Genomic DNA, 24,817 nt, shown 5'->3' with positions numbered 1-24,817 from the left:
TTAGAGTGGGAGAGAGCCAAAGCATAAGAGACTCTTAAAAACTGAGAACAAACTGAGGGTTGATGGGGGGTGGGAGGGTGGGGAGGGTGGGTGATGGGTATTGAGGAGGGCACCTTTCGGTATGAGCACTGGGTGTTGTATGGAAACCAATTTGACAATAAACTTCATATATTGAAAAAAAGAAGTGTCTGTTTCCTTGCACCTTGAACAATAGTATCCATTTGGGGGATTTTTTTGGCCATTCTGATAGGTGAACAGTGATGTCTCAGTGTATTTTAAATTGTATTTCTCTTCCTATGAGTGGGGGCGAGCGTCTTTTCTTTATTAAGGGGCCGTTTGCATTTTCCGTTAGTGAAACGGAACTGGCTATGCATATCCCTTGCTTGTTTTCTTTTGGGGAATTATTTTTCTCATTGACTACAAGGAGATCTTAGTATATAAAGATCACACTTTCATTTATGACTCTTTTGACTATGTTTATAGTGTGTTTTGCTCTATGTAGGTTTGCTTATTTGTTCACAGAGTAAAATTTATTGATCTTTTTATAAGTTTTGGATTTTCAAAGCTTCTAGTAGTTAAAAAACTCTCTTCCACTCCAAAGTTATGAAAGAATTCTTTTTTTTTTTTCACATGCTTTTTTTAAATTTCTTATAAAATCTTTGATCCTTTTCCTATGTATCCTGGTGTAATATGTGAAGCAGGGATCCAATTTTATTTTTTCCAAATGGCTACCTAGTCTTCCCAGCATCATTTATTATCAAGTAGTCCATTCTTCCCCCTCTGACTTGAGATGCCAACTTTGTTATAATGTCAAGTTCTCCTGCCACTGTTGGAATTTCAATAGCTTATTGCCAGTTAATTTGACCTGCTCTCTGTGTGGATATCCCTTTCATCATTAGGCACTCATAACTAACACTTTAAGGAATGACATGGAAAGGAATAATACAAAATTGGGAGCAGGTCAGTGCTTTAAGGGCCCTGACATAGGCTGCTGTTAATCGAGGTTGTCTGTAATCCTCCCTCATAACGTGAAAACCTTAGTGTGTATCTCCAGTTTTGTCCGCAGAGTGAAGTGTATTGATTATAATAATGCTTACCTAAGATTGTCCTAGAGTGTTGATTAGCTACACTAAGAGTGCTGAGAAGGACTAAGAATTAATTGATTTGGTTCATGGTGCATATTGATACCTTTGGAAATGAGGTTTATGGGACTTTCAGGAGAGAAACTTAACAGGCCATTTACGTCCTAGGTTCATCTGTACACTTTACAGACCTACAAAAAATACAACTGTATGACAGTGGTCTAGTACAAGATAGTAAATGGAATCTCCTGGGTGGCTCAGTCAATTGGGCATCCAACTTTGGCTCAGGTCATGATCTGGCGATTCGAGTTCCAGCCCCACATTGGGCTCTGTGCTGACAGCTCAGAGCCTGAAGCTTGCTTTGGATTCTGTGTCTCCCTCTCTTTCTCTGCCCTTCCCCTGCTCACACTGTCTCTCTCTCAAAAATAACATTAAAAAAAAAAAAAGACAGTAAATGGCCTTGACTGCCTGCATCAAGTCTAGAGGCAAGTTAGAAGTCACAATGTCTTTTCTTCCCTTTTCAGTCGGCCAACTTTGTCTATCCAGCATCCACCATCTGCAGCAATTAGCATTCAGCGTCCTGCCCAGTCACGGGATGTAACAACAAGAATCACACTGCCATCTCATCCTGCATTAGGGACTCCAAAACAGCAGCTTCACACCATGGCTCAGGTAAAACCAGAGGCAAAACCACCCATGTAGGCTGTGGGTTAAAACCAGAGTTGTGCAAAACTTGATAAGAACCTCGCAGTATGGAAGGCAGCAATTGCTTTTAACTGCATTGAGGTTGAGCTGTTCTTGTTTATAACTGTGTTGTGGATCTCCCCCCGCCAGAAAACTATCTTCAGCACCGGTACACCAGTGGCTGCGGCCACAGTAGCACCTATTTTGGCAACCAACACCATTCCTTCAGCGACTACAGCCGGTAAGTTGGCAGCCCTGCTCTCCTGCTAGGGAAGTGTGAGTCTTAAGTGTTGAGTTAATTTTTCATTTCTCAGCTTCAGTCAGAGGAAACGAATAGGCTAGAAGAATTTTCTTATCTTTTCCTAAGACCTTTTGTCAGGTTTTGGAGAATCTGTAATGTGTGTAAAGAGATCATTGTTGAAAAGGTTTTTTTTCTCCAATTTCAGGCTCTGTGTCACACACACAAGCTCCCACAAGTACAATTGTTACCATGACAATGCCCTCACATTCGTCCCATGCTACCGCTGTGACCACCTCAAACATCCCAGTCGGTAAGTGTCCTGCAACCTTCACACAGAGCTTGAAAGGGATTTTTCTGCCCCTCTGACCAGGTCTTCATATACAAGGCTAGTATTGGTAGGGTTTTTTTTTTTTCTTTCTAATTATTGTTGTTGATTTTCAAGGCAATGCTGAATTTAACTCTTAAATGTCTTTGTCATACAGATTTGGCATTGAGAGTAAGGGGGAAAAAGAGGATAATAATGTTTGAGAGCTCAAAGTAAACATTATTTTAACACAACTTTGACTTCCTCATTCATCAGACTTTACCTCTTCTGTGTGTACCTATTAAGAAATAAGTTAACTTCACAGACATAGACAAGATTCACAGGAAAAACAGGAAAGAAGCACGGATCTGGAATGAAGAGAACTTGTACACGGCTGGATTGTTTAGGAAAAATCTCTGGATGATGCACAGCAGGAAGGGTGATAACCCTCAAGTTGATTACCTTAGGTTCTCATCTGACTGGTACCTCAAGATACTTCACAACCGTCATAAAATTTCTTCTAAGCTTTGTTTGTTCCCCTTTTAAATTTGTATATGCCTTGAATATTAAGAAGCAGATCTATGAGGGACACCTGGGTGGCTTAGTCGGTTAAGCGTCTGACTTTGGCTCAGGTCACAGTCTCATGGTTTGTGGGTTCGAGCTCCGCATTAGGCTCTCTGCTAACAGCTTGGAGCCTGGAGCCTGCTTCAGATTCTGTGTCTCCCTCTTTCTCTGTCCCTCTCCCGCTCATGCTCTTTCTCACTTTCTCTCAAAAATAAACATTAAAGAAATTTTTAAAAAAGAAGAAGAAAAAATCTTTGAAACATTTCTGGCAGCCAAACTTTAATCATTAAGAGCAAGGATCGAGCGTCTTTCTGTGTAGCGCCAGATTATAAATATTTTAGGCTTTGCAAGCTTCATAGGTCTGTGTCACAACTGCTGAGTTGTGGATAATATGTAAACAAATAAATGAGTGTGACTATAGTTCAGTCTTTTTATGGACACAGAAATTTGGATTTCATATAATTTTCATGTGTCATGAAATGTTCTTCTTTTGATTTCTGCCCTCCCCGCCCCACCATGACAAAGTATGAACCCATGTACAGCCCATGGGCCATACAGAACCAGCATCAGGCAGGAGTTGCCCACAGGCTGCCAACACCTGTCCTGGGGGCTGAGGTCTCACTGTCACAGCTTCCAAAGCAGAGACTGACCTGTGAGGCAGAGCACTGCCCCAGGTTTAGTTTCCAGGGTTAGCTTTGATTTGGTTGTATGAAATTAAGCATGTCATTTTACTGTTTATTCCCAGAGACATGGGACAGCTGCCATGTTTTTCATAAACTTTTGGAAGAGTGCTTTCTGTGAGATGACACACTGACATACTTACCTGCCAGAAGTCTGGTGAGCAGACACGGAAGAATGGCTTCCCTACTGCTACATTCCAGTGTTCCTTCCCTCTGTGATTCCTTCCTTTCTTCCCACGTCAGACAGCTTCACATCCCTCTGGGAAAACTTGGAGGACACTTTTCCGGAATGATGGTGGGACCCAGGAAGTCCTTCCCCCTCCCTTAGATAATTTGGCCACACCAGTCCTTAACTTGGTAGTAAGTCCCACAGTAGGCTTTTAGCAGTGAAAAAACACTGCTACTGCCTCTTTCTCACGTTACTGCTCACTGCATCTTGGCATTGGAGAGACCATACTTCTTTCACACCCCTCTGAATTTAATTCCCTCCTTTGAAAAGAAGTTCGGAGGGTATGATTTTAGCATTGACACACTTTTATTGGAAAAGAACGTTGCTTATTCCATATTGTCACCTCACACCATTTTCTGATTGTGTCTCCTCAGCACTGTAACAACAGATCCAGGTTTATTCTTGCCATCTTTATAGTCAAGAGCCTCACTAGCATATCTATAGCTACGAAGAAAGTTAGACCAGTAAAGAGAGGACAGTGTGCCCCTATAGGGGCTCTCTGGTTTCATCTTGAATCCTTTCTGTAAAGAGTTATTTAGACATAAGTCCCTGTTAATGTCACTGTATCTTCCCAAGCGGTCACACTGTGGAAGTAAACTCAGAGTACCAGGAGAAAGAAATATGTGCATTCATTTGGCTAAAACAATTAACTTTTTACCTGTCTTAAGTTACAGGGCAGTATTCTACATCTCCCAGCTATTTAATCTTTGATTTTTAGCCATTTCGTAAATTCTAGATAAGAAAACCATTTGACAGAAGTGTCCATATTTAACATCTGCTACTTAATGTGACTGATTTCGTCTAAGTCCCACTAGGCTCATATTCTAGTTTTCTTTTCCTGTTTTACGGTAAGCCAAATACTTTCCTGTTACATTACTAGATGATCCCTGTGCAGAGGTACCTCAGTTGAGAAAGGAAACCTGATATTAACCCTACAGCATTGGTTTTCAAGTAGGGTTTTAGGGGATATATTAAAATCACTTAAGCAGCTTTTTCTAAGTAACACTTGCTTTCTCCAGGTGAGATTAAATACTGAATTCAACCATTTTTACTAATAGAAATGTGTTGAGTCAGGGGGAAAAAAGCCTAATTAACCATGAGCACAGTTTCTGCCTTTAAGGAGTGCTCATTTCCAGTAGAATACTGTCTTTATTTTCTCCATGCTCTGGCCTACATATGACAGAGGTGTTGGAATTATAAAAAGCAGAATCGGATGATCACAGCATTCAGAAAACCAGGGATTCTCTTTGGAGGTGGCATTATGTTCAACTTATGATTTTTGCATTATGTTTTTCCTGAAGTGTTTGGGTGTTTTTTTTGTTTTGTTGTGTTTTGGGTTTTAGATAATTGATAATATGTGGCTTATTTTAATTTTTTGAATGTTTATTTTTGAGAGAGAGTGGGGGGGGGGAGGGGCAGAGAGGAATGGAGACACAGAATCTGAAGCAGGCCTCAGGCTCTGAGCTGTCAGCACAGAGCCCAATGCAGCACTCAAACCCATGAACCGTGAAATCATGACCTGAGCCAAAGATGAACCCTAACCAACTGAGCCTCCCAGGGGCCCTTGTAGCTTTTTTTAATTAGAAACAAAGGTACAGCAATAAATTTATGGGTGTGTGTATGGTTTACCAACCAGTGGTTAGCTGCTCTGCCTAATGACAACTGTATTCCTATTGGAAGCATTCTTTTCTCCTACCTTTTATGGGCACAGTGGGAAAACAAGGCTTGGTTGCTCCCCCTCTCCTTACCACCAGTGGAAGATGTGTCATGCCAGCTTCTCCATTCAGTAGCCATTAAATGTCATCATCAGTGGTTGAACTGGGCATTCCAGTATCCTCCTGCAGAAATTTCTCCAGCTGCCTCCCTTGGGAAATAGCTGGGGATCGTGGTGGGTTTGTGCTGCTTACTGTCGGTGTTCAGTGCGCTGCACTTTGGATAATGTAGTGGCATCATCCTCGTCACCAGTGTTTATGTGCCAGTCACTGCTGTGACTTGGGTCTCACACGGATGGTAGCTGTCCTTCTGTCTCTCTGATGTAGCCTGCAGCTCTCCTTTCCAAATTCCCTCACATAGAATTAACAGATCTGTAAGAACACTAAAGTAGGTCCCAGTTCAGCTGTACCGTCTAAACAAAACTTGATTGCAAATACTAGAGGAGAACAAACTTTGAGCCTCACATTAGATTTGAAAACCGTATGTAGTCATCTTGATTTTGCTGTAAAGCATTATGGAGGGGCGCCTGGGTGGCTCAGTCAACTAAGCATCCAACTCAGTCTTGGCTCAGGTCATGATCTCATGGTTCGTGAGTTTGAGCCCCAAGTCAGGCTCTATACTGACAGCACGGAGCTTGCTTGGGATGCTGTCTCTCCCTCTTTTTCTGCTCTTCCCCTGCTCGCTCACTCGCTCTCTCTTTCTCTCTCTCTCTCTCTCTCTCTCTCTCTCACGTGTGCGCGCTGTCTCTCACAAAAAAAGAGAGCATTATGCATTTCTTTCAAAAACGAAAGCATTATGTAAAATCACAAGATGTTCAGAGGACCTAAGAAATAAAGTGATTATCAGGGCGCTTGGGTGGCTCAGTCAGTTGAGCATCTGACTCTTGGTTTTGGCTCAGGTCATGATCTCACGGTTTGTGAGTTCAAGCCCCACATCAAGGCTCTGTGTTGTTAGTGCAGAGTCTGCATGGGATTCTGTTTGTCTCTCCCTCCCTCTCTCTCTGCTAAGTAGAAGCTAAGATCTTTGCCATGTCTGTATTCAAAATTTTGATTTTTTTTTTCCTAATTAAAATTTTTTCTCCTTTTAAAAAAAAGGCCTCCAAGAAGCCAGGTCCAGGGGAAAGGACCTGATTACTGGTATTTTTGTTAAAGTACTGATGATGTTGAACCCTTTTTGACAAATAAATATATGAACGTATCAGTGGAGTATTGGATTGAAATAATTCAGTTGAATTTTATGTACTCCTCTTCTTTTATTATGAAAACTAAAAAGCCAGGCTTCTTATTACTGTTTGCATTCTTAAGATTGTTGCTGGCCAAGAATGTTTTGGCATGCCAATAAAAGCATATGAGAGGTAATGTGATTGGATTTTGCATTTGTAGCTAAGGTGGTGCCTCAGCAGATCACACACACTTCTCCTCGGATCCAGCCTGATTACCCTGCGGAGAGGAGTAGCCTGATTCCCATTTCAGGTCATCGGGCCTCTCCAAATCCTGTGGCCATGGAAACCCGAAGTGACAATAGGTAGGAGGGAATGTGCTGGTTACACTGCCCCATTGTGTCATTAGTTGGTTTGATTTTTCAGTAACAAAATGTCTCACAATATAGTATATATACACTTATTTTCAAATTTGCTCCTGAAAATAATATGTTGTACAATTTATTTTTTCATTTTGTGAAAATGTGCTGTGTTTATTTAGCTATTCTCCTTTTGATAGATGTTCTGCTAGTATCTGCTTTTTTTGTTTGGTGTGTTTCTGTGTTTGATTTATTTTGAGGCAGTCTGACCATATGGATTGCAGCATCGTGACCCTTTCTCCCTAAGTACTTTCCTTTTCAGCCCCAAAGAACAGAGACCTTCTCATAACCACAGTGCAATTACCCAAAATGATTCTTTAGTCTTCCATTCCCGTTCAGTGACATTTTTTAAGACTATGGACAGGCCAGTTGTTTTTGTAGAACGTTCTTCAGTTTGGGCTTGTTGGATACTTTCTTCATCATTAGATTCAGGTTATGCATTTTTGGAGCAAATACCACTTAGGTGATGCATTCTTCTCACTGTCACCACAGCAGAGAGCTTATGACGCCCTTGTGTCTCACCATTAGCCATGGCAATGCTGGTTATGTAATGAAGGTGGTGGTTGCCAGATTTTTCCATAAAGGTATATTTTTCTCCTTTGTAAACCACTGATCCGTGTGGAAATACTTTGAGACTGTAAATACCCTGCTCCTCAGTAAACTTCGTCTCAGTGGTGTTAGCATCTGTTGATGCTTGGCTGAATCACTTGATGCTTGCAGTATGATGGTTGCAAAAAAGTGACTTTTTCCAAGTCATTTCTTTCACATTTGTCAGTTGGCATTCTTAGGTAAATAAGTTTTTTCTTATTTACACCCATTTATTTGTTTTGTTGTGCATCTTATTTTTTTAAATCAGCATGCGCTCATGGATTTGGACTATTCACTATTATAATCCTTTGCTGTCCTCTGTTTTGATGCTCAGATTTTCTCTGGGAGCTTCTTGAGACCAGTTCCTGTGGGTTTTGTCATGTCCCATACATTCTAGCCCTTCCTTACTTTCCACTGTAACAAGATACTCCACGCTCCTCAATAGTGTCTGAGCCCTGGCATCTCCCATTTCCCCAGGGAGACCTGGCTCCTTTTCATCATTTAGAAATCTGGATCTAGGCCGTAGCTCTGTTCATTGCTACTGGATTGTAATGACAGGCCCTTTTAGCAGACAGAAATAGGAAGTATGTGATGTTGTAAAAACTCTTTAGTACACTTGATACTTCTAGTTCGACCCCATTTCTTCCGCCATTCCGTATTTGTATCTCTTCTTCCCCAGTGAGAAGCTGGTACATACAGTACTTATGAAGTAATTTCAGAATTAGATCATTTTTAAGTGTTCTTGTTTGAGGACTGTGTGTTCTTGTGTGTAGGAATGCTTTTATAGGTTTTAATATGTTGGTCTTCTGTCCCATTCACCTTGCTAAACACATCTGTTAGCTCTAAAACTGGTAGATTCTCTTGGATTTCGTATGTAGGTGTATGAGGGATTTTTTTCATTTCCATTTCACATACCTATTTTTTTCTCATTAACTAGAGCTTCCAATGTGGTGTTGAATAGAGCAGAGATAGTGAACATTCTTAACTTATTCCTCACCTGAATGGGAATTCTTGTGAAATTTCATTATAGATTTTGGTAGATGCTATTTTCAGATTGAGGAACCAAGTTTTTTCCTATTCCTATTTTTTAGGTATTTATATCATGAATAAGTATTGAACGCGATTAAAATTTGGAGGGGGAGTATTTTTTTAATTCTATTCTAGTTAACATTTAGTGTTATCTTAGTTTCTATTAAATATTTTTTGTGTATCTTTTGTGATACTTCAAATGATTGTCCTCTTAATTTTTTAATAGCATCTAAAACAGTAGTAGAAATTCTGATAGTGGGTCATTCTTCCTGTGATAAACCTTATTTGATCATGATGTATTTTATTTTACATAGTACTCTATTGAGTTTTATTTAGAAATTTTTGTATTGATGTAGAGAGCGAGATTTGTTTATCTTTTCTACTATTCTCCCTGTCCAGTTTTGGTATCAGGACTACATTAAGCTAAAAAAAAGTAAGTTAGATCTTGTTTCTTCTTTTTCTCGTCTCTGAATCAGTCTGTAGAAGTTTGGGGTTATCTGTATTATGTGTGTTTGATAAGATTTCCAGTAAAAACAGTCTGAACTTAAGAGTCTTTCAAATGGAATTGAGCTGAGCAAACCTTTGATTGTGAGTTTTTCTTTTGAGTCAGTTTTGGTAATTAGTACTCTGTGTACATTTTTATGTTTGTTGATAATGGTTATTTATAGTACCCATGTATTTTTAAAAATCTTACTCTCTTGGTGTGTGTCCTTTGATCTGACAGTTTATTTGGTACACAATTGGGGAAATGTCGGTATGGCATATAAGGGTATGAAGATGATCTGGGGGATAGGATCATTTGAAAGTGAAGAAGAAAATAGATCCATTTTGGCTCATATTATCTGTCTTCCACCTATAGACCGTCTGTTCCCGTTCAGTTCCAGTACTTTTTGCCAACATACCCACCTTCTGCATACCCACTGGCTGCGCACACGTACACCCCAATCACCAGCTCTGTGTCCACCATCCGACAGTATCCAGGTACAAGCCCTGCTAGGGGACTTTTAACTTGCCGATTTTTGTAAGCAATGAAGTGAAAGTTGCCGAGTGAGTATTTCTAGAATGGGTTTTCTTACTCCACCTTCTCTTTTCAGATTCAGATAAGGTGATAATCTCAGGCTTTAAGGTTTTAGATCACATCTGTGTGATCTATAAAAAAGTTGCTGCTTATTAGTATATTTGCATGGTTTTATCCCACCTTGAGGATAATTATGTTAACAGTTTATCTTAAAATGGCAGTATGGTTAAAATGGTAAAAGCTGTACTTTTATGGAGCTTCTGTTGTTTTGTGGGATATCTGTTGTGTTTGTAATATCAGTCCAGTTATGCTCAACACTCACCATCCTCACTTGTAAATAGTGTTCTTTTTGCTAATCCAGAAAAAATAATACTTAATCCTCAGGGTTTGTGTTTTCTTTTCGCATGAGACCCTCAGCTTGCTTTAGGCATAAGAGACCAGACTGTGGGTGTTGCCTTTCTACTGTGTGACCTGGGACTGCAGCCAGGGCTACATGGAGCCATTGAGCACTTGAATGGGGACCCAGCACAAATGAAAAACTGATTTTTTTCTGTTTTACTTAATGAAAATTAGAGATATTTTGAATATGTTTGGAACAATTTAGTGATCATGAAACTACTGTTTCAAAACTGTAGATTATATTGAATCAAAATACAAATGAAATATTTTTGATAAAAACTTACCTGATAAAAATTGAAGTCAGTATCTGATTTGAGATGCGCTTTAAGAACAAAACATACCCTGGGGTGCCTGGATGGCTTCAGTTCAGTGTCTGGCTCTTGCTTTTGGCTCAGGTCATAATCCATGGGGTCATGGGATCAAGCCCCATGTTGGGCTCTATACTGAGCGTGGAACCTGCTTAAGATTCTCTCTCTTTGCCCCTCTACCCCTCTCACGCTTTCTCTCTCTCTCTCTCTCTCTCTCTCTCTCTCAAATAAAAATGTTTGAATTTAAAAAAATGTTTAAAAAGTGAAACTTACCTGGGGTGCCTGGGTGACTCACTCGGTTAAGGGTCTGACTTCGGCTCAGGTCATGATCTCATGGTTCGTGAGTTCGAGCCCCTCTCATCGGGCTCTGTGCTGACAGCTCGGAGCCTGGAGCCTGCTTCAAATTCTGTGTCTCCCTCTCTCTGTTCCTCCCCCCAGCTCGTATTCTGTTTCTCTCTCTCTCAAAAATAAATAAAGATTAAAAAACAAATTTTTTTTTAAAAAGTGAAACTTACCCTGAATTTTGAAAACGTAGTATGGAAAAGAGAATGTAAAATAGCTTATTAATTATTTTATAGTGATTATATTTTGAAATCGTAATATTCGGGGTATATTGGTTTAAACAAAATATATCATTAAAATTAATTTGGCCTGCTTTTTACTTTACTAATGTAGCTACTGGAAAATTTATAGTTGCAATGGACTTAACATCTCCATTGGACAACATTGGTCTAAAACTTTCAGATTCTCAGGTTTAATTTAAATAGCTTTGAAAACAGGTTCCTCAGTCTCTGCTTTGGGTTTTTTATTGTTTGTTTTTTTCTTTCCCCACGAAACTTTCTCCAACGCTTATTTTAATGTGGGGAAGTAGCTGATGAAATGTTCTGAGTTTTCTTTCCTATTTTGCTGTACATCAAAGTAATAACATCTTTTTTTTTAACGTTTATTTATCTTGAGAGAGAGCACGAGCAAGGGAGGGGCAGAGAGAGGGAGAGAGAGTAATAACATCTGTTCAAAAGAAACTTCTAACTATTCTTTATTAACAGTCCTATAAAGATAAAACGTGTTTACCTGATGTCAGAGTAGGATGCAAGGGGCGCCTGGGTGGCTCAGTCAGTTAAGCGTCTGACTGGCTCCTGTCATGATCTCATGGTTCGTGAGTTTGAGCCCTACATCAGGCTCTGTGCTGATAGCTCGGAGCCTGGAGCCTGCTTCAGATTCTGTGTCTCCCTCTCTCTCTCTGCCCCTCCCCTGCTTGTTCTTTCTCTCTTTCTCTCTCTCTCTCAAAAACAAACGTTAAAAAAAAAAAGTAGGATGCAAAAAGTATGGTAGAATCGCGTTGACAGTTAAGTAAACTTCACGTGTGTGTGTGTGTGTGTGTGTGTGTGTGTGTGTGTGTGTGTTACATTTAATGCTGAGAATTCTTAAGTCTCCATTAGTAACAACACTTAAAGTTTCTTCATCTACCTCAGCCAGTTGATACTTCTGTAACAGTGCAGTCATGGTTGCCTTTCTGGAAAAGATAACTCATGACCAATATGTATTTTTCTGAATGCTGTCCAACTGTAAAGGACATGCAGAGTCCCTCTTGAGCTAGAACCATCTCTGCAGACACTATCATTTTATATAAATGTTTATTTGTAAACATCCATCAGAAGAGGACTGTCAGAAGTATTGGGGATCCTGCCAACCATCTGTTTCTCTACATTATTATTTTTCCAAGTGTCTTCTTTTACCACTGCAGTACTCCTAATGGATACAAACACAGAAAAATGAGTAGTCCAGTCAACAGCACTTACTTCTTCCAGTATCAGTGCTGTCATTGTTGGTCCACAGGAGGGGTAATATATTATTTCTCAGACATGTGGATCTTTGCATGGATGGACACAGCTGAAGGAATGATTTATTAACCAGCTTACAATATCGTGTTTTCAAGTGGCTCCTTTGTAAATGATTATAAAGCAGATGTTTCCAAATCAGAAAGAGGACAGGAAAATTTGTGTATAATAGCCTCCGATCTTGCAAAATATGAGATTACTGTAATACGTAGTTTATGATAGATTAGACTAGTTGTTCGTGGGCTCTGGTTGTGTATAAAGATAGAATCTTTTCGGTTATTTAGTTATTAGGTGTAGATACAAATATGTAATTATGAATATATACACATAATCTATATACTCTGTAAGTAATTGATCCATCTCAAATTGTTCCCGAAATTTCACTTGTTGTAGAGATGTTTTCCATTTCATTCATTTATTCATTCATGCGTTAATTTCACAAATATTTATTGAACCCTATTGTTGTATGTAAAGTCCTATTCTAGGCTCTATTTTTAAAGTTGACTCTTAAACATCTTACTTTGATCAAGCTTAGAGCCACATGGGGAGATAAGACATGAAGAACCATTACTGGAGAGAATGTGCTAATCCCAACAAAAAAGGCTTGAGCAAAGCCAGGCTGCTTCTGAGCTAAGGTTATTTCTACTTTGAGAGGGTAGGCTTAGAGGTCAGGAGTGACTTCCTAAAAGAAGTGACATTTGGAAAGCATCTCTCAGAATGAGTAGCACAGAGCCATGGTGGGACTGGGGGAAAGCACTTTTCTGTCTGTGAAGAAAGTGCACAGAATATGCTCTTGGAACAGAGTGGTTTGGTGTGGGCAGGAGTGTAGTGTGAGTGAGGATGCTGCACGTGGAATGAGATCAGCCCTTGAAAGGGTTGGGGTGGTGACTGGACTGCATGTTCAGGCAGGAGACCACAGCCGTCACTGAACAGAAACAACAAAGGTTCACTCACTTCTCAAGAAGAAACTAATAATTTGGTGGGTGTTGATTTTTTCTTCTTTCTTTTACAGCAAAGGAAGAATTGCAATATAGCAATGATTATAAATTTATACGTCCTAACATTTTGCTGTGATTTTCTCATTCATAATAATAATCTCTTTTTAACCAGTCTGTAGTTTATAGAACTTAAATTACATTATTTCCTTTTTTTAATTGCTGTATAATTGACATGACATTATCTTAGTTTCAGGTGTACAACATGTGATGATTTGATATTTGTGTATTTATGAAATGAGCACCATAATAAGTCTAATTAATTAACATCTATCACCTCAAATAATTACAGATTATTGTTTGTTGTGAGGAGAACTTAAAGACCTACCCTCCTAGTAACTTCCAGTGTACAACGTAGTATTGACTCTAGTCACCATGCTGTGCGTTACATCCTTGTGACTTATTTATTTTATAACTGGAAGTTTGTACTTTTGACTCCTTCACATATGTCTCCCACCCTGCATTCCCTGCCTCTGGCAACCACCAATCTGTTCTTCATATCTGTGAATTCGGTTTGGTTTTGTTTGTTTTTAGATTCCACGTGCAAGTGACATCATAGCAAGTTTTTTTCTGTTTTTGTCTGACTTATTTCACTTAGCTTAATATTCTCAGGGTCCACCCATGTTGTCACAGATGGCAAGGTTTCATTCCTTTTTAAGGCTAAATAATTGTGTGTGTATGTGTGTGTGTGTGTGTGTGTGTGTGTGTAGATATAGATATCACATTTTATTTACCCACTTATCTGTCAATGGAACCTTAGGTTTGTTTCTATATCTTGGCTATAATAAATAATGTTTCAATGAACACAGGGTGCATATATTTTTTTCGGGATTGTTTTGATGACTGAGAAGAAACATCTTTTTTTTTATGTTTTATTTTGAGACAGAGAGGGCATGTGGGGGGAGGAGGGGCAGAGAGAGGGAGAGAGAGAATCCCAAGCAGGCTCTGTGCTGACCCAGTGTGGAGCTTGAACTCACGAACCGTGAGATCATGACCTGAGCCAAAATCAAGAGTCAGATGCTCAACCATGAGCCACCCAGGCACTCCAGAGAAGAAACATCTTTTGTATTTTTCTTTTCACAAAACGTGAAAAATCCCTTCTCTGTGGTTTCCTGGGAATGCTGTTGTTTTCATTTTTATGTTACAGAGTTTGTTCTTATTATACGTGATAGAAAAGAAAGGAAACTTGCTTGTTTTCTCTCTCTTCAGTGGATATATGGAATTTAAAATTCATAACTACTGTTTATCAGAAATGCTTGTGATGGTGGTTCTGTCAATTAAAGCAAAGATTCTTGACCTGGGAGCTACAGATGTATTTCAGAAGGTTTATTTTAATTATTTAGCACAGTTCCCTAGCTCATGTTTGGAACTTAATGGATGATTGCCTTTCCTGCTTTTAATGCTATTTCTAGTAGTTACCTGCAGCAAGATCAAATCAAATTGATAGGAAATGAGGGGGGAAACTCCAATGTATAGAGCTTTATGTAGTGCTTTTAAAAAAACCAAAAAACAACAGAATTTGGGAGCATCTGAGTGGCTTAGTCAGTTAAGCATCTGATTGTTGATTTAGGCTCAGGTCATGTTCTCAGGGTTTGTGGGATCGAGCTCCCTGCCTGCTTGGGATTCTCTCTCTCCCTCTCTCTCTGGCCCTCCCTCATTTGCTCTTGCTTTCTCAAACTAAATAAATAAACTTTAAAAAAAAAAACAGGATTTAGAAATTTTACAGTGGAAAATTCTGTTTTCATTTTAGTGTTTTTCTCTTTATGTGGACTATGTCCAATCAGAGCTAACATTCTTATAGTCACTTTCTGTCTCATTTTCAGTTTCTGCTCAGGCTCCAAACTCTGCCATTACAGCCCAGACTGGCGTTGGGGTGGCATCCACAGTCCACCTAAACCCCATGCAGTTGATGACCGTGGATGCTTCTCATGCTCGACATATCCAAGGGATCCAGCCAGCACCTATCAGTACACAGGGGATACAGCCAGCCCCCATCGGGACTCCAGGAATACAGCCGGCACCAATGGGCACACAGGGAATTCACTCAGCAACCCCAATCAGCACACAGGGACTCCAGCCTGCTCCAATGGGTACTCAGCAGCCTCAGCCTGAAGGAAAGACTTCAGGTAATTTGAGTTTTTTGCAGGGAGGTTGGTGTGGAAGAAAGAGATATACTGGGTTTAAAATCCTGGTTCTGGGGCACCTCAGTGGCTCAGATGGTTAAGTGTCCAACTCTTGGTTTCAGCTCAGGTCATGATCTTGCAGTTCATAAGTTCAAGCCCTGCATCAGGCTCTGTGCTGACAGTGTGGAGCCTGCTTGGGATTCTCTGTCTCCCTCTCTCCGTTGGTGTCTGTCTGTCTGTCTGTCTCTCTCAAAAAAAAATAAACTTTAAAAAAAAATTGTTTAAAATCCTGGTTCTGCCTCTTGCTGGCTTGGTGGTTTAAAGTAATTTCTCTGTGCCTTAGTTTCCTCCTTATAACATTGCCTAGAACTTATCTGTCAGGGTCATTGTAAACATTAGAAACTATATATACAAACAGCCTAATATGCATTTGCACATGTTAGGAAGCACTCTGTAAAGTTGAGAGAGCCGATTCATCTTTCCACAGTGTTCTCATTCTGCTGTTTCTTCCGAGTTGTATGTAAAGTTGTAAAATTAAAGTGGACTGGAATGTTGGTATCATTTTTAGGGGTTGAGAGGCAATGGTATTTCACAAGAATTGTAGGAGACCATTTCTTGAAGTCTACTATGTACTTTATGTATTTTATCTGATTCATTAGTAATTATGATTCCAAAGCAAAGAGAAGTTGTTACTGATCATGCATCAATAGACTTAGTAACCTCCCACTTTGCCATCTGCTTTTAGGCAGATGAACATTGTGCTCTAAACCTTACTTTCTTGAAGTTGATCAGTTATAACACGGGTACTCTAATTCTGGTGGTCTAATTGTTTTTGCCTTACGTGACATTTTAGTAATGTTCGCTTTTGTTTCCCTTTCTTCATTGTTCTCTTCTGCCCTCTCCCTGTCCTCCAGCAGTGGTATTGGCGGATGGAGCCACAATTGTAGCCAACCCTATTAGCAGTCCATTCAGTGCTGCTCCAGCAGCAACAACTGTGGTGCAGACCCACAGCCAGAGTGCTAGCACCAACGCTCCGGCCCAGGGCTCGTCCCCCCGGCCAAGTATCCTCCGGAAGAAGCCCGCCACGGATGGGTAGGTAGACCCAGTAGTGCCACATGACACCTCTAGTTCTGAGTATAATTGGTAGAAACATTAGGCTCTCTATTGTGCTGGTAGCAAACTCTAAATCTCTCATCTTCTGTGACATTTTTAATCTCTCTCAAAATAACCTCACCCCAGGCTTGTCCAGTAGAGCCTTGCCAAGCCCAGACTGTGGGACAGTAAGAATCCAGGAGTCTGTGGGGGGTTAGTTTATAAACAGCCATTGCATACTACTTTAGGAGTTCTCTCTATTTTGTGGAGTTTAATCCTAGACTCCCTAAGTCGCTTCTAACAGACCCTTCAGGCTTGTCTAGGTAAGCACATTAATGTGTACTGCATTTTTGTTTTTTTTTTCCTCATCAGCCAGCATGCATTGTTGTTCAGGACAAGCAGTTTCCCAGGTGTGTTAAGTAAGGATCCTATTCAGCAGCAGAAGTGTACTGTGTTGCCATAGAACCTGAGTTGGTGGGTGATGGGCAGGAAAGTATGTGCTGTGCTCTGAAACTTAACTTGAAAACTTGGGAGGTGGGAGATGGGCAGTCACACTTCATAGAGCAGAGTTTCTGTGGCTGCACTGAGCTGATGTGTGTCTACAAAAGATTATAAAGGTTAAAGCATAGTGAGAACATAAGCTGCTGGGTCCATACAGGGTTTCCTGACGTGTGGAGCTTTGCCTAGACCAGACTCTCTTTTAAGGATAAATCAGTCTGTGGCAAAGGAGCTTTATCAATGAAAATGCAGGGCAAAGCTTGTACTAAACATGGCAGGTTGAACATGCACTTCTAAATTTCTTATCCTCTCAAAACCCCATAGAACTTTTAGCAAAGAGGCTTTTTAGAAAGATATAAACACACAAGAATGAGGAGAGAATAGAAGACTGGGTTAAACAGAAGCAGGGTTGAAATGTGTTTGAGAGGATCAGAGCCCTGCATCCCCTTCCCTACCCATACTTTGCAGTGCACTGCCCTTCCCAACCCCAGCATGCACCTGGAGAGTTTAACACTGCAGATGGTCCACTGAGATCAAGTAGCACAAGGAGGGAGGGCAGGAGTATTATACCAGAAACAGATTTGCAGAGTGCTGAGACTTACCAGTCCCCTTCTCCCTTTTAGCCGGCAGAACCCTGGCAGTTGAACGCTGTTGACAAAAAGTGAGATGTTGACTCCACTTTCTTTCTGGGCTTGTCCAGCCGAAGGGAAAAGATGCAGATACCAGCACTAGGGGTTTCCTAAGGTCAGGAATCAGATCCCCCTTACGTGAAATTTAAAGTAGACAAGTTCTTCCATGAGCTCAGAGCTTCCAGCCAACGTTAGTCCCCTGTTCCTAATCATGAACACACATCCAAGCAGGTTTCTGAGGGCCTTCTGGCAAACCACTAGACATACTGAAAAACGCAGCTTGGAACATAAAGCAAGGCAAGGAGAACAAAAACAAAAAGTGAAAGCAAATAAAGACCAAAACTGAATGCTGTCTTCAAAGGACAAAAAAAGATGTATCTGTGCAACAAGAAGGCAGTGCTATCGAAAAGGAACATTTAGAGAACAAAAGAGTGTGTCCTGAAATTTAAACTACAACAGCAGAAATTGAACTCAGAGGAGTTGGAAAATATAGTTGAGGAGGAGCTCTTTGGTGGCTAAGTCCGTTAAGGGTCCAACTTGATCTCAGTTCAGGTCTTGATCTCAGGGTTGTGAGTTCAAGCCCTGCATTTGGGCTCCACACCCAGCGTGGAGCCTACTTAAAATTGGAAAAAAAAAAATACAGGAGTGCCTGGATGGCTCAGTCAGTTAAGCATCTGACTTATCAGGTCATGATCAGGTCATGATCTCACGGTTTGTGAGTTCGAGCCCCTCATCCAGCTCTGCTAACAGTGCAGAGCCTGCTTGGGATTCTGTCACTCCCTCTCTCTCTCTCTGCCCTTCCTTTCCCCTGTTCTCTCTCTTTCTCAAAATAAATAAACTTAAAAAAAAAAAAAACTTAAAAAGTATAGTTGAGGAAATCTCTCAAAAGTAGATTGAAAAATAAGAACACAAAAATAAGATAGAAGAGGAAAGGCAAGAAAATCAAAGAATCAGCTCAGGAGATCCCACCTCCCAAGTAATGTTGTTTCAGTGAGAGATCTGAGAAAAGGAGGAAGATCACTTAAAAAATAACTCCTAGAAAATTTCCAAACCTAAAGGGCATGAGTTTCCTGATTTAAAGAACCGCAACATGCCCAGCACAAGTAGATGCAGTGCGTGTTAATAAACCAGCACTGAGAGGGGCGCCTGGGTGGCTCAGTCAGTTAAGCGTCTGACTTCAGCTCAGGTCATGATCTCACGGTCCGTAAGTTCAAGCCCCGTGTTGGGCTCTGTGCTGTCAGTTCAGAGTCTGGAGCCTGCTTCCGATTCTGTGTCTCCCTCTCTCTGCCCCTCACCCACTCACTCTCTGTCTCTACCAAAAAATGAATAAACGTTAAAAAAAACTTTTTTTAAACTGGCACTTAGATAAACATGTTGAAATCTCACAACCCTGGAGACAAAAAGATCTGCCCCCTTCTCCTCCACTTGGCTACCTCCCTTTAACCTTTCTGCTGTGCCCCCATAGCTGAGTTGTCATCATCGGAATTCCTTCCTCTTTGAGTGTGTCTGCCTTCTTTAAGTGGAACTTGGCTCTTCCTCAGGATCTCGACTCCTGCACTCTCCCCAAAGTAATGGCTGTCTCTCTTCCTGATCCTCCTGGTGCTGGGGTCCATGTCCTCTTGGTGCCTCACTGCCACTTTCAAGCCATCCCTCTTCGAAAGCACTCAGTTTGTATTCAGATTTCATAAAATTTGCACTTGAAGAGTATACTTTCACATAGCCAAGTCATTCCAGGCCCACTGAAAAGTTTTCTAATAACTGAATCAAATATCAGTTTTAAATTCAAATTATTTAAATGAAATACCGGTATAAATTTTGCTCCTGGTTGCACTTGCCCATCATTCCAAGTACTTAGTAGCCCCGTATGGCCAGAGACTACCTTGTTGGTCAGAGCAGCTCAAGATCAGATTCCAGTTCAATTTGGGGGTATGTTTGTATGTCCTTCAGAAGGTACCTAACATCTGGCTGTCATTCTGTCTGAAATGATATCCCAGGTCTCTGATTTCTCAGTTGCTTAAATGCCTCTCCGTCTTCCCCCATCCATCAGCACAAACCCACAAGCACAAGCCTTCCTTGACCTTTTCTTCTGTCCTCCGGTGTCCCACAGCCTACCTTCTGTCTTCCCACCTCACCAGCAGTGGTGAGCACACTACCCACCAGGGAGCCTTCCACCCGTTGATGCTACCCCCTTTCATGACCTTTCTCTCCTCTCCTTGCCTCAGTTTTTGGGGTCTGCTGCAATCACTTCCTTGCATATGGCCCCCACTTCCTTGCACCCCTCTTCACTTTGTCAAAACCAGAGTCAAATCCAACTTTCTGCTGAATTTGCGCAGCACATTGTGGTGGGGTAAACAACCGTGTTGACTGGCCTTGCTTAACCTCAGAGACCTCCACTAGGATCTTGAAGAACAGCATAGGATGCTGTCCTAAGCCACTCTCCTGGACAGTTGCCCCCTGTTCCTCTCAGAACTCCCACACTTCCTTACCCATGTTCACTACCAGCTAATGAACTTGATCCCTACTTTTTTGAGAAAAATGGAAACACCCAAAAGAGAACAACTCTAGCTTTCAATCTCCCTACCTGCCGGCATCTGTATCCCACACTCTACTCATCTCATCTTTTACTGTGGACAGACTCTTAGCCCTTCGCTCTGGAGCCCCTGACCGCTGCCTTTCTAGCCTGCTGAGAACAGTGCTGTAGCTCTCCTCCCTCTCACCTGTTTACCAGTGTGTTCTCGCTGGTGTTTCCTTCACATAGAAAGCAAAAATATGCTCTCACGGGTTTTTTTGCTCCTATTTCCAAAGAAAATAAAGGAGTTTGCTAACTCCATTTTTTCTTCCAGTTTCTTTCTCTCTCCACGTTTTCACTGAGGTATAGAAAACTGCATAGATAATGCAGGTATGGGGTAATTTAGCACCGAGTGAACACAGCATGCAACCACTATCTAGGCAAGAAACAGAATACTACCAATACTTTCTCCCAAAGGGAATTAAGCAGTTTATCTTTTGACCTTGTTGACTTGCTTTGCTTCTTGTGGCATTTGTGTTGACTCATATATTACGTGTTTTTGTATGACTCCATCTTCCTTCCCTTTGTTTAGTTCATCCACGTTAATTGTATGTGATTGTAGTATTTTTATTGCTATGTGAGATGCCATTAAATAACAGTACCATAGTTTATCCATGGATGTTTGGGTTGTTTCCAGTTTGGGGCCATATGTTATCCTGAACATTTTTGTGCATGACCTTTGACACATAGCTAAATGTATTTGTTACATACCTAGGAGGGGATTGGCTGGGTTGTAGGCTATGCTTTATGTGCAACTCTGGTAGGTACCTACGTATGCTCCAAGCAGGCAGGGAGGGAGGGGGGTCATCGCATTCATCATCACCGGCACTTGTTGTTGACACTCTTTAAGTTTGGTTAGTCTGTGGATATAGAGTGGTGTATCTCACTATGTTTAATTGTTTTCTTCGTTTTCTGCGGGGGTAGTTAGTGGAATTGGTCTTATGTCTTACTTTTTATTATGGGAAACTTTAAACGTAACAAAATTTTGAACATATGAATGTTATACCCATCATTCAATTTCAGTTATCAGCTTATCACCTCATGGCCAATCAATTATGTTTAATCTAGATGCCTACCCACCCCCTTCTACTATATTATTTTGAAGCAAATCCTAAATAGTACATCTTCTCATTTGTATACATTTCGGCATGTGTCTATTGAGAGATACTTATGAAAAAGTATAACCTCATAATATCAAATATCTAGTTCAAATCTCTAGGGGTCTCAGAGGTCACAACTTTTTTGTTTTAATTTATTTGAATCAGTATTCTGATAAGGTGCCCACATTGTATTTAGTTGATATGTCTCCTAAGGCTCTTCTATATATAGATTTCATTCATCTCTTTTTACCTTGCGATTTATTTGTTGAAGAAACTTGGTCTTTTGTCCTGTAAACTTTTTCCTCTCCTTCCCTGTCTTTCCCAGGGTTTTGTCAGTTACATCCCCTTTGTGTTTCTTAGAACTGCTATAACAAATTACCACAAATCTGGTGGCTTAAAACAACAGAAATTTATTCTCACAGAGGTGCCTGGCTGGCTCAGTCGGTGGAGCATGCAACTCTTGATCTCAGGGTTGTGAGTTCGAGCCCCATGTTGAGTGTAGAGATTGCTTAAAAATAAATCTTTTAGGGCGCCTGGGAGGCTCAGTCATTAAGCATCTGACTTCAGCTCAGGTCATGATCTCACGGTTCATGAATTCAAGTCCCACATCGGGTAAGCTTGAGCCCTACTTTGGGTGAGCTTGAGCCCCACTTCTCTCTCTCTCTCTCTCTGTCCCTCACTCATTTGTGCCTTCTGTCTCTTTCTCTCTCTCTCTCTCAAAAATAAATAAAAATCAAATCTTTAAAAAAAAAACTTACCCTCACAGTTCTGATGGCTAGAAATCTAAAATCAGGATGTCAGCAGGGTGTTCCCTTGTGTATGCACCAGGGAGAATCCATTCCATGCCTCCTTGCTAACTTCTGGTGGCTATTGGCAATCCTTTGGCTGTGGGAATATCACGCCAGTCTCTTCTTCTGTATTCACATGACCTTTCCTGTGTCTCTCTGTCTCAAATATCTCTCCTTTCCGTGATAAGGATACCAGTCATTGGATTTAGGGTCTACCCTCCACACCAGAAAGATCTTAACCTTGAGATCTCTAACTAAATTACACTCACAAAGACTCTATTACATTCACAGGTACAGGGATTAGGACTTGGATATCAATTTAGCCCACTACCCCTGTAGTTTGGTTTTGCTGTTCTTGTCCCCACCACGTTGTCTCTTGTTACTTGAATCTAAAGCTTGAATAGATTCTTTTTTTATTATTTTTTATTTTTGGCAAGACCAGTTTATAAATTAAAATGTCTGGTAGTCCCCCATTTTGAGATGTTAGCAGACTTGGTGATCACTGTCTGGATCCGTTAATTAGGCTTTGCAAAATGGTGTATTCTGGTTCAAGCCATTTTCTCTCAGCCCACTCATCTGGCATTTGCTTCCAGCACTCTGCCGACACTGCCCATGTCATGCTTACAGCTTCCACATTGCTGAGCCCGCTGGTTCCCATCTGAGCCACACATGGCCTCTACTGGATGGCACAGTGACGCTAACTTGGTCACCTTTCTTTCACTTGACTTCCAGGAACTTTTTCTCAGGTCAACATAAACATGTAAACACAACAGTGATCGGGAACACTTAATATGGATGTTAAGTTTGATAATAAGTAGAAAGGAGATGTGGCGTGGTCGAAGCAGCAGCTAAAAGAGTCACAGTGGTTGCTTCCTGGAGAGAGATGGGCAGGAAATGGGGAGAGATGGAGGGGACCTGTGTTTTGTTAAAAGCTTTTTAGTGCAATTCGGCATTTTCAATAACATATCTATAGTATTTGGATAAAATTTTAAAAACCATTTTAAAAAATGCCTAGCAAATGTAGTGTTTTTATTTTGCCATAGTTATGCCTAGCAAATATTTACTTCTTATCCTTTAATGCCCTCGGACTGTTGTTTTCTGGGTTTGTCTGGTCTCTTTCAGAATGGCAGTTCGGAAAACCCTCATTCCTCCTCAGCCTCCTGAAGTGGCTAGCCCTCGAGTGGAAAGCTCTATGCGGAGTACATCTGGGTCACCTAGGCCTGCAGGGTGAGCACATAAATGTTATCACTCTTGGTTCCAACTGCACACAGTTGAGGAGGAAAGAGTCTAACATGTGACAAATTTTACATAATTTGCCTGTGTGCATCTTTTTATATCCACATTCTAGCTCTGTGACCTGGACATATTTCTCAGCCTCTCTGATTCTTATTTATGAAATAGCCGTACTTATAATATCTGCTTCATTGGATTCTTGTGTATTTAAATGAAATGATGCATTTAAAGTGTTTAGAACAGAGCCTGCCTCATAGTAAACACACAGTTATCGTTGCTATCAAAAATGGCATCATGTTGGGGTGCCTGGGTGCCTCAGTCGGTTAAGCGTCCAACTTCGGCTCAGGTCATATCTCGCGGTCTGTGGGTTGGAGCCCCGCGTCGGGCTCTGTGCTGACAGCTCAGAGCCTGGAGCCCATTTCGGATTCTGTGTCTCCCTCTCTCTCTGCCCCTCCCCTGTTCATGCTCTGTCTCTCTCTGTCTCAAAAATAAATAAACGTTAAAAAAAATTAAAAAAAAAAAATGGCATCATGTCAGTAGTTAATACATGCTGCTTTCTTTGTTCTTCATTCCACCAGTAACACTATTTTGGGAAAGAGAGGCAATGTAAGAACATTTAAAGTGTAAAGTTAAAATCATTGTCCTGTTCCCCACCCACCTTGCCAGTCCCACTAGCTAGAATTAATATTGATTGGTAACAGTATTAAGTATCTTTCTGCATCTTTTGTCTATGTACACAGGTAGATAGATTGAGTCTTAAAAACAGGATCTTGCTGATTAGAGTGTTCTGTATCTTGCCATTTTTACTTCTGTCAGTAACAGCTTGCCATGTTAATATATTTAGATGTACTTCATAAAACTTCATTCAAGAAGAAAATTATGAATGCCTTGTATGTGCCAGGTACTGTTTTAGAATCTGGGAATATAGAAGAGTGACTAAGACAAAGTGTCCATTCTCCTTAAGCTTATTTTCTAGTGGGTGTAGAGAAACAAATATGTGAAGGAAAAGGAGGCAGTGTGAAGGGAACGTAAAGCGATGGGAGGCAGAGGTGACACCATCCAGAAAGCCTTCTCTGAGCAGAGGTTGAAGGGCAGGAAGGAAGCGCCACATGCTGCCTGATGTCCAGCTGCATGAGTCAGAGCAAAGAGCGGGGCCAGAAATTATGTGGGAGGACATGCGGTCATTACTTTACGCAGTAGTGCAGAAAAGTACAAATAACCATTCAAGGGGCAGCTGTGAAAAATAATCATAATTGTAGGGGGTGGGATTGTACTTACTCTAGGATCTTTAAAAACACTGAAAATACTCAAAACTCTCTCATTGTCAGTTATATATAAGGAAGTGAAAAAAGTAGTAAAACTAACACTTACTTGGTACACTGTAATTTAAACATGAGAAACATTGAGAACTAAAGTGTCTTCTAAAAACTAATCAAAAGTAGTTTGAACAGCGCTTGCCGCCTTCACATTGTGTAACTTGACGCAGAGCGACAGTCCTTCCGTGTGTTGGTGAATTGTCATACTCCTTTCTAAGT

The 24,817-nt window shown here is 40.8% G+C and overlaps 1 protein-coding gene across 9 annotated transcripts in view; it reads left to right on the top strand.

Annotated features, from left to right (window-relative positions):
- Positions 1 to 24,817, top strand: part of SAP130 (Sin3A associated protein 130) — an 80,881-nt gene that overhangs the window by 26,985 nt on the left and 29,079 nt on the right. For 6 of the 9 annotated variants that reach the window (XM_060624772.3, XM_060624779.3, XM_060624776.3 and 3 more), the window contains 8 exons: positions 1,607 to 1,754; positions 1,917 to 2,007; positions 2,213 to 2,317; positions 6,880 to 7,021; positions 9,552 to 9,673; positions 15,074 to 15,376; positions 16,288 to 16,465; positions 23,172 to 23,276. In XM_060624772.3, coding sequence (XP_060480755.1) covers positions 1,607 to 1,754; positions 1,917 to 2,007; positions 2,213 to 2,317; positions 6,880 to 7,021; positions 9,552 to 9,673; positions 15,074 to 15,376; positions 16,288 to 16,465; positions 23,172 to 23,276 — 1,194 coding nt within the window. The remainder of the gene's footprint in view (positions 1 to 1,606; positions 1,755 to 1,916; positions 2,008 to 2,212; positions 2,318 to 6,879; positions 7,022 to 9,551; positions 9,674 to 15,073; positions 15,377 to 16,287; positions 16,466 to 23,171; positions 23,277 to 24,817) is intronic. The other 3 variants (XM_060624770.3, XM_060624775.3, XM_060624774.3) reach the window with 3 other exon arrangements.

This window comes from Panthera onca, chromosome C1 (genome assembly GCF_046562875.1).
Source record: "Panthera onca isolate mPanOnc1 chromosome C1, mPanOnc1 haplotype 2, whole genome shotgun sequence".
Classification (NCBI taxonomy): Eukaryota; Metazoa; Chordata; class Mammalia; order Carnivora; family Felidae; genus Panthera; species Panthera onca.
The sequence above is the reverse complement of the archived record's forward strand: the minus strand, read 5'-3'. Positions and strand labels throughout refer to the sequence as shown.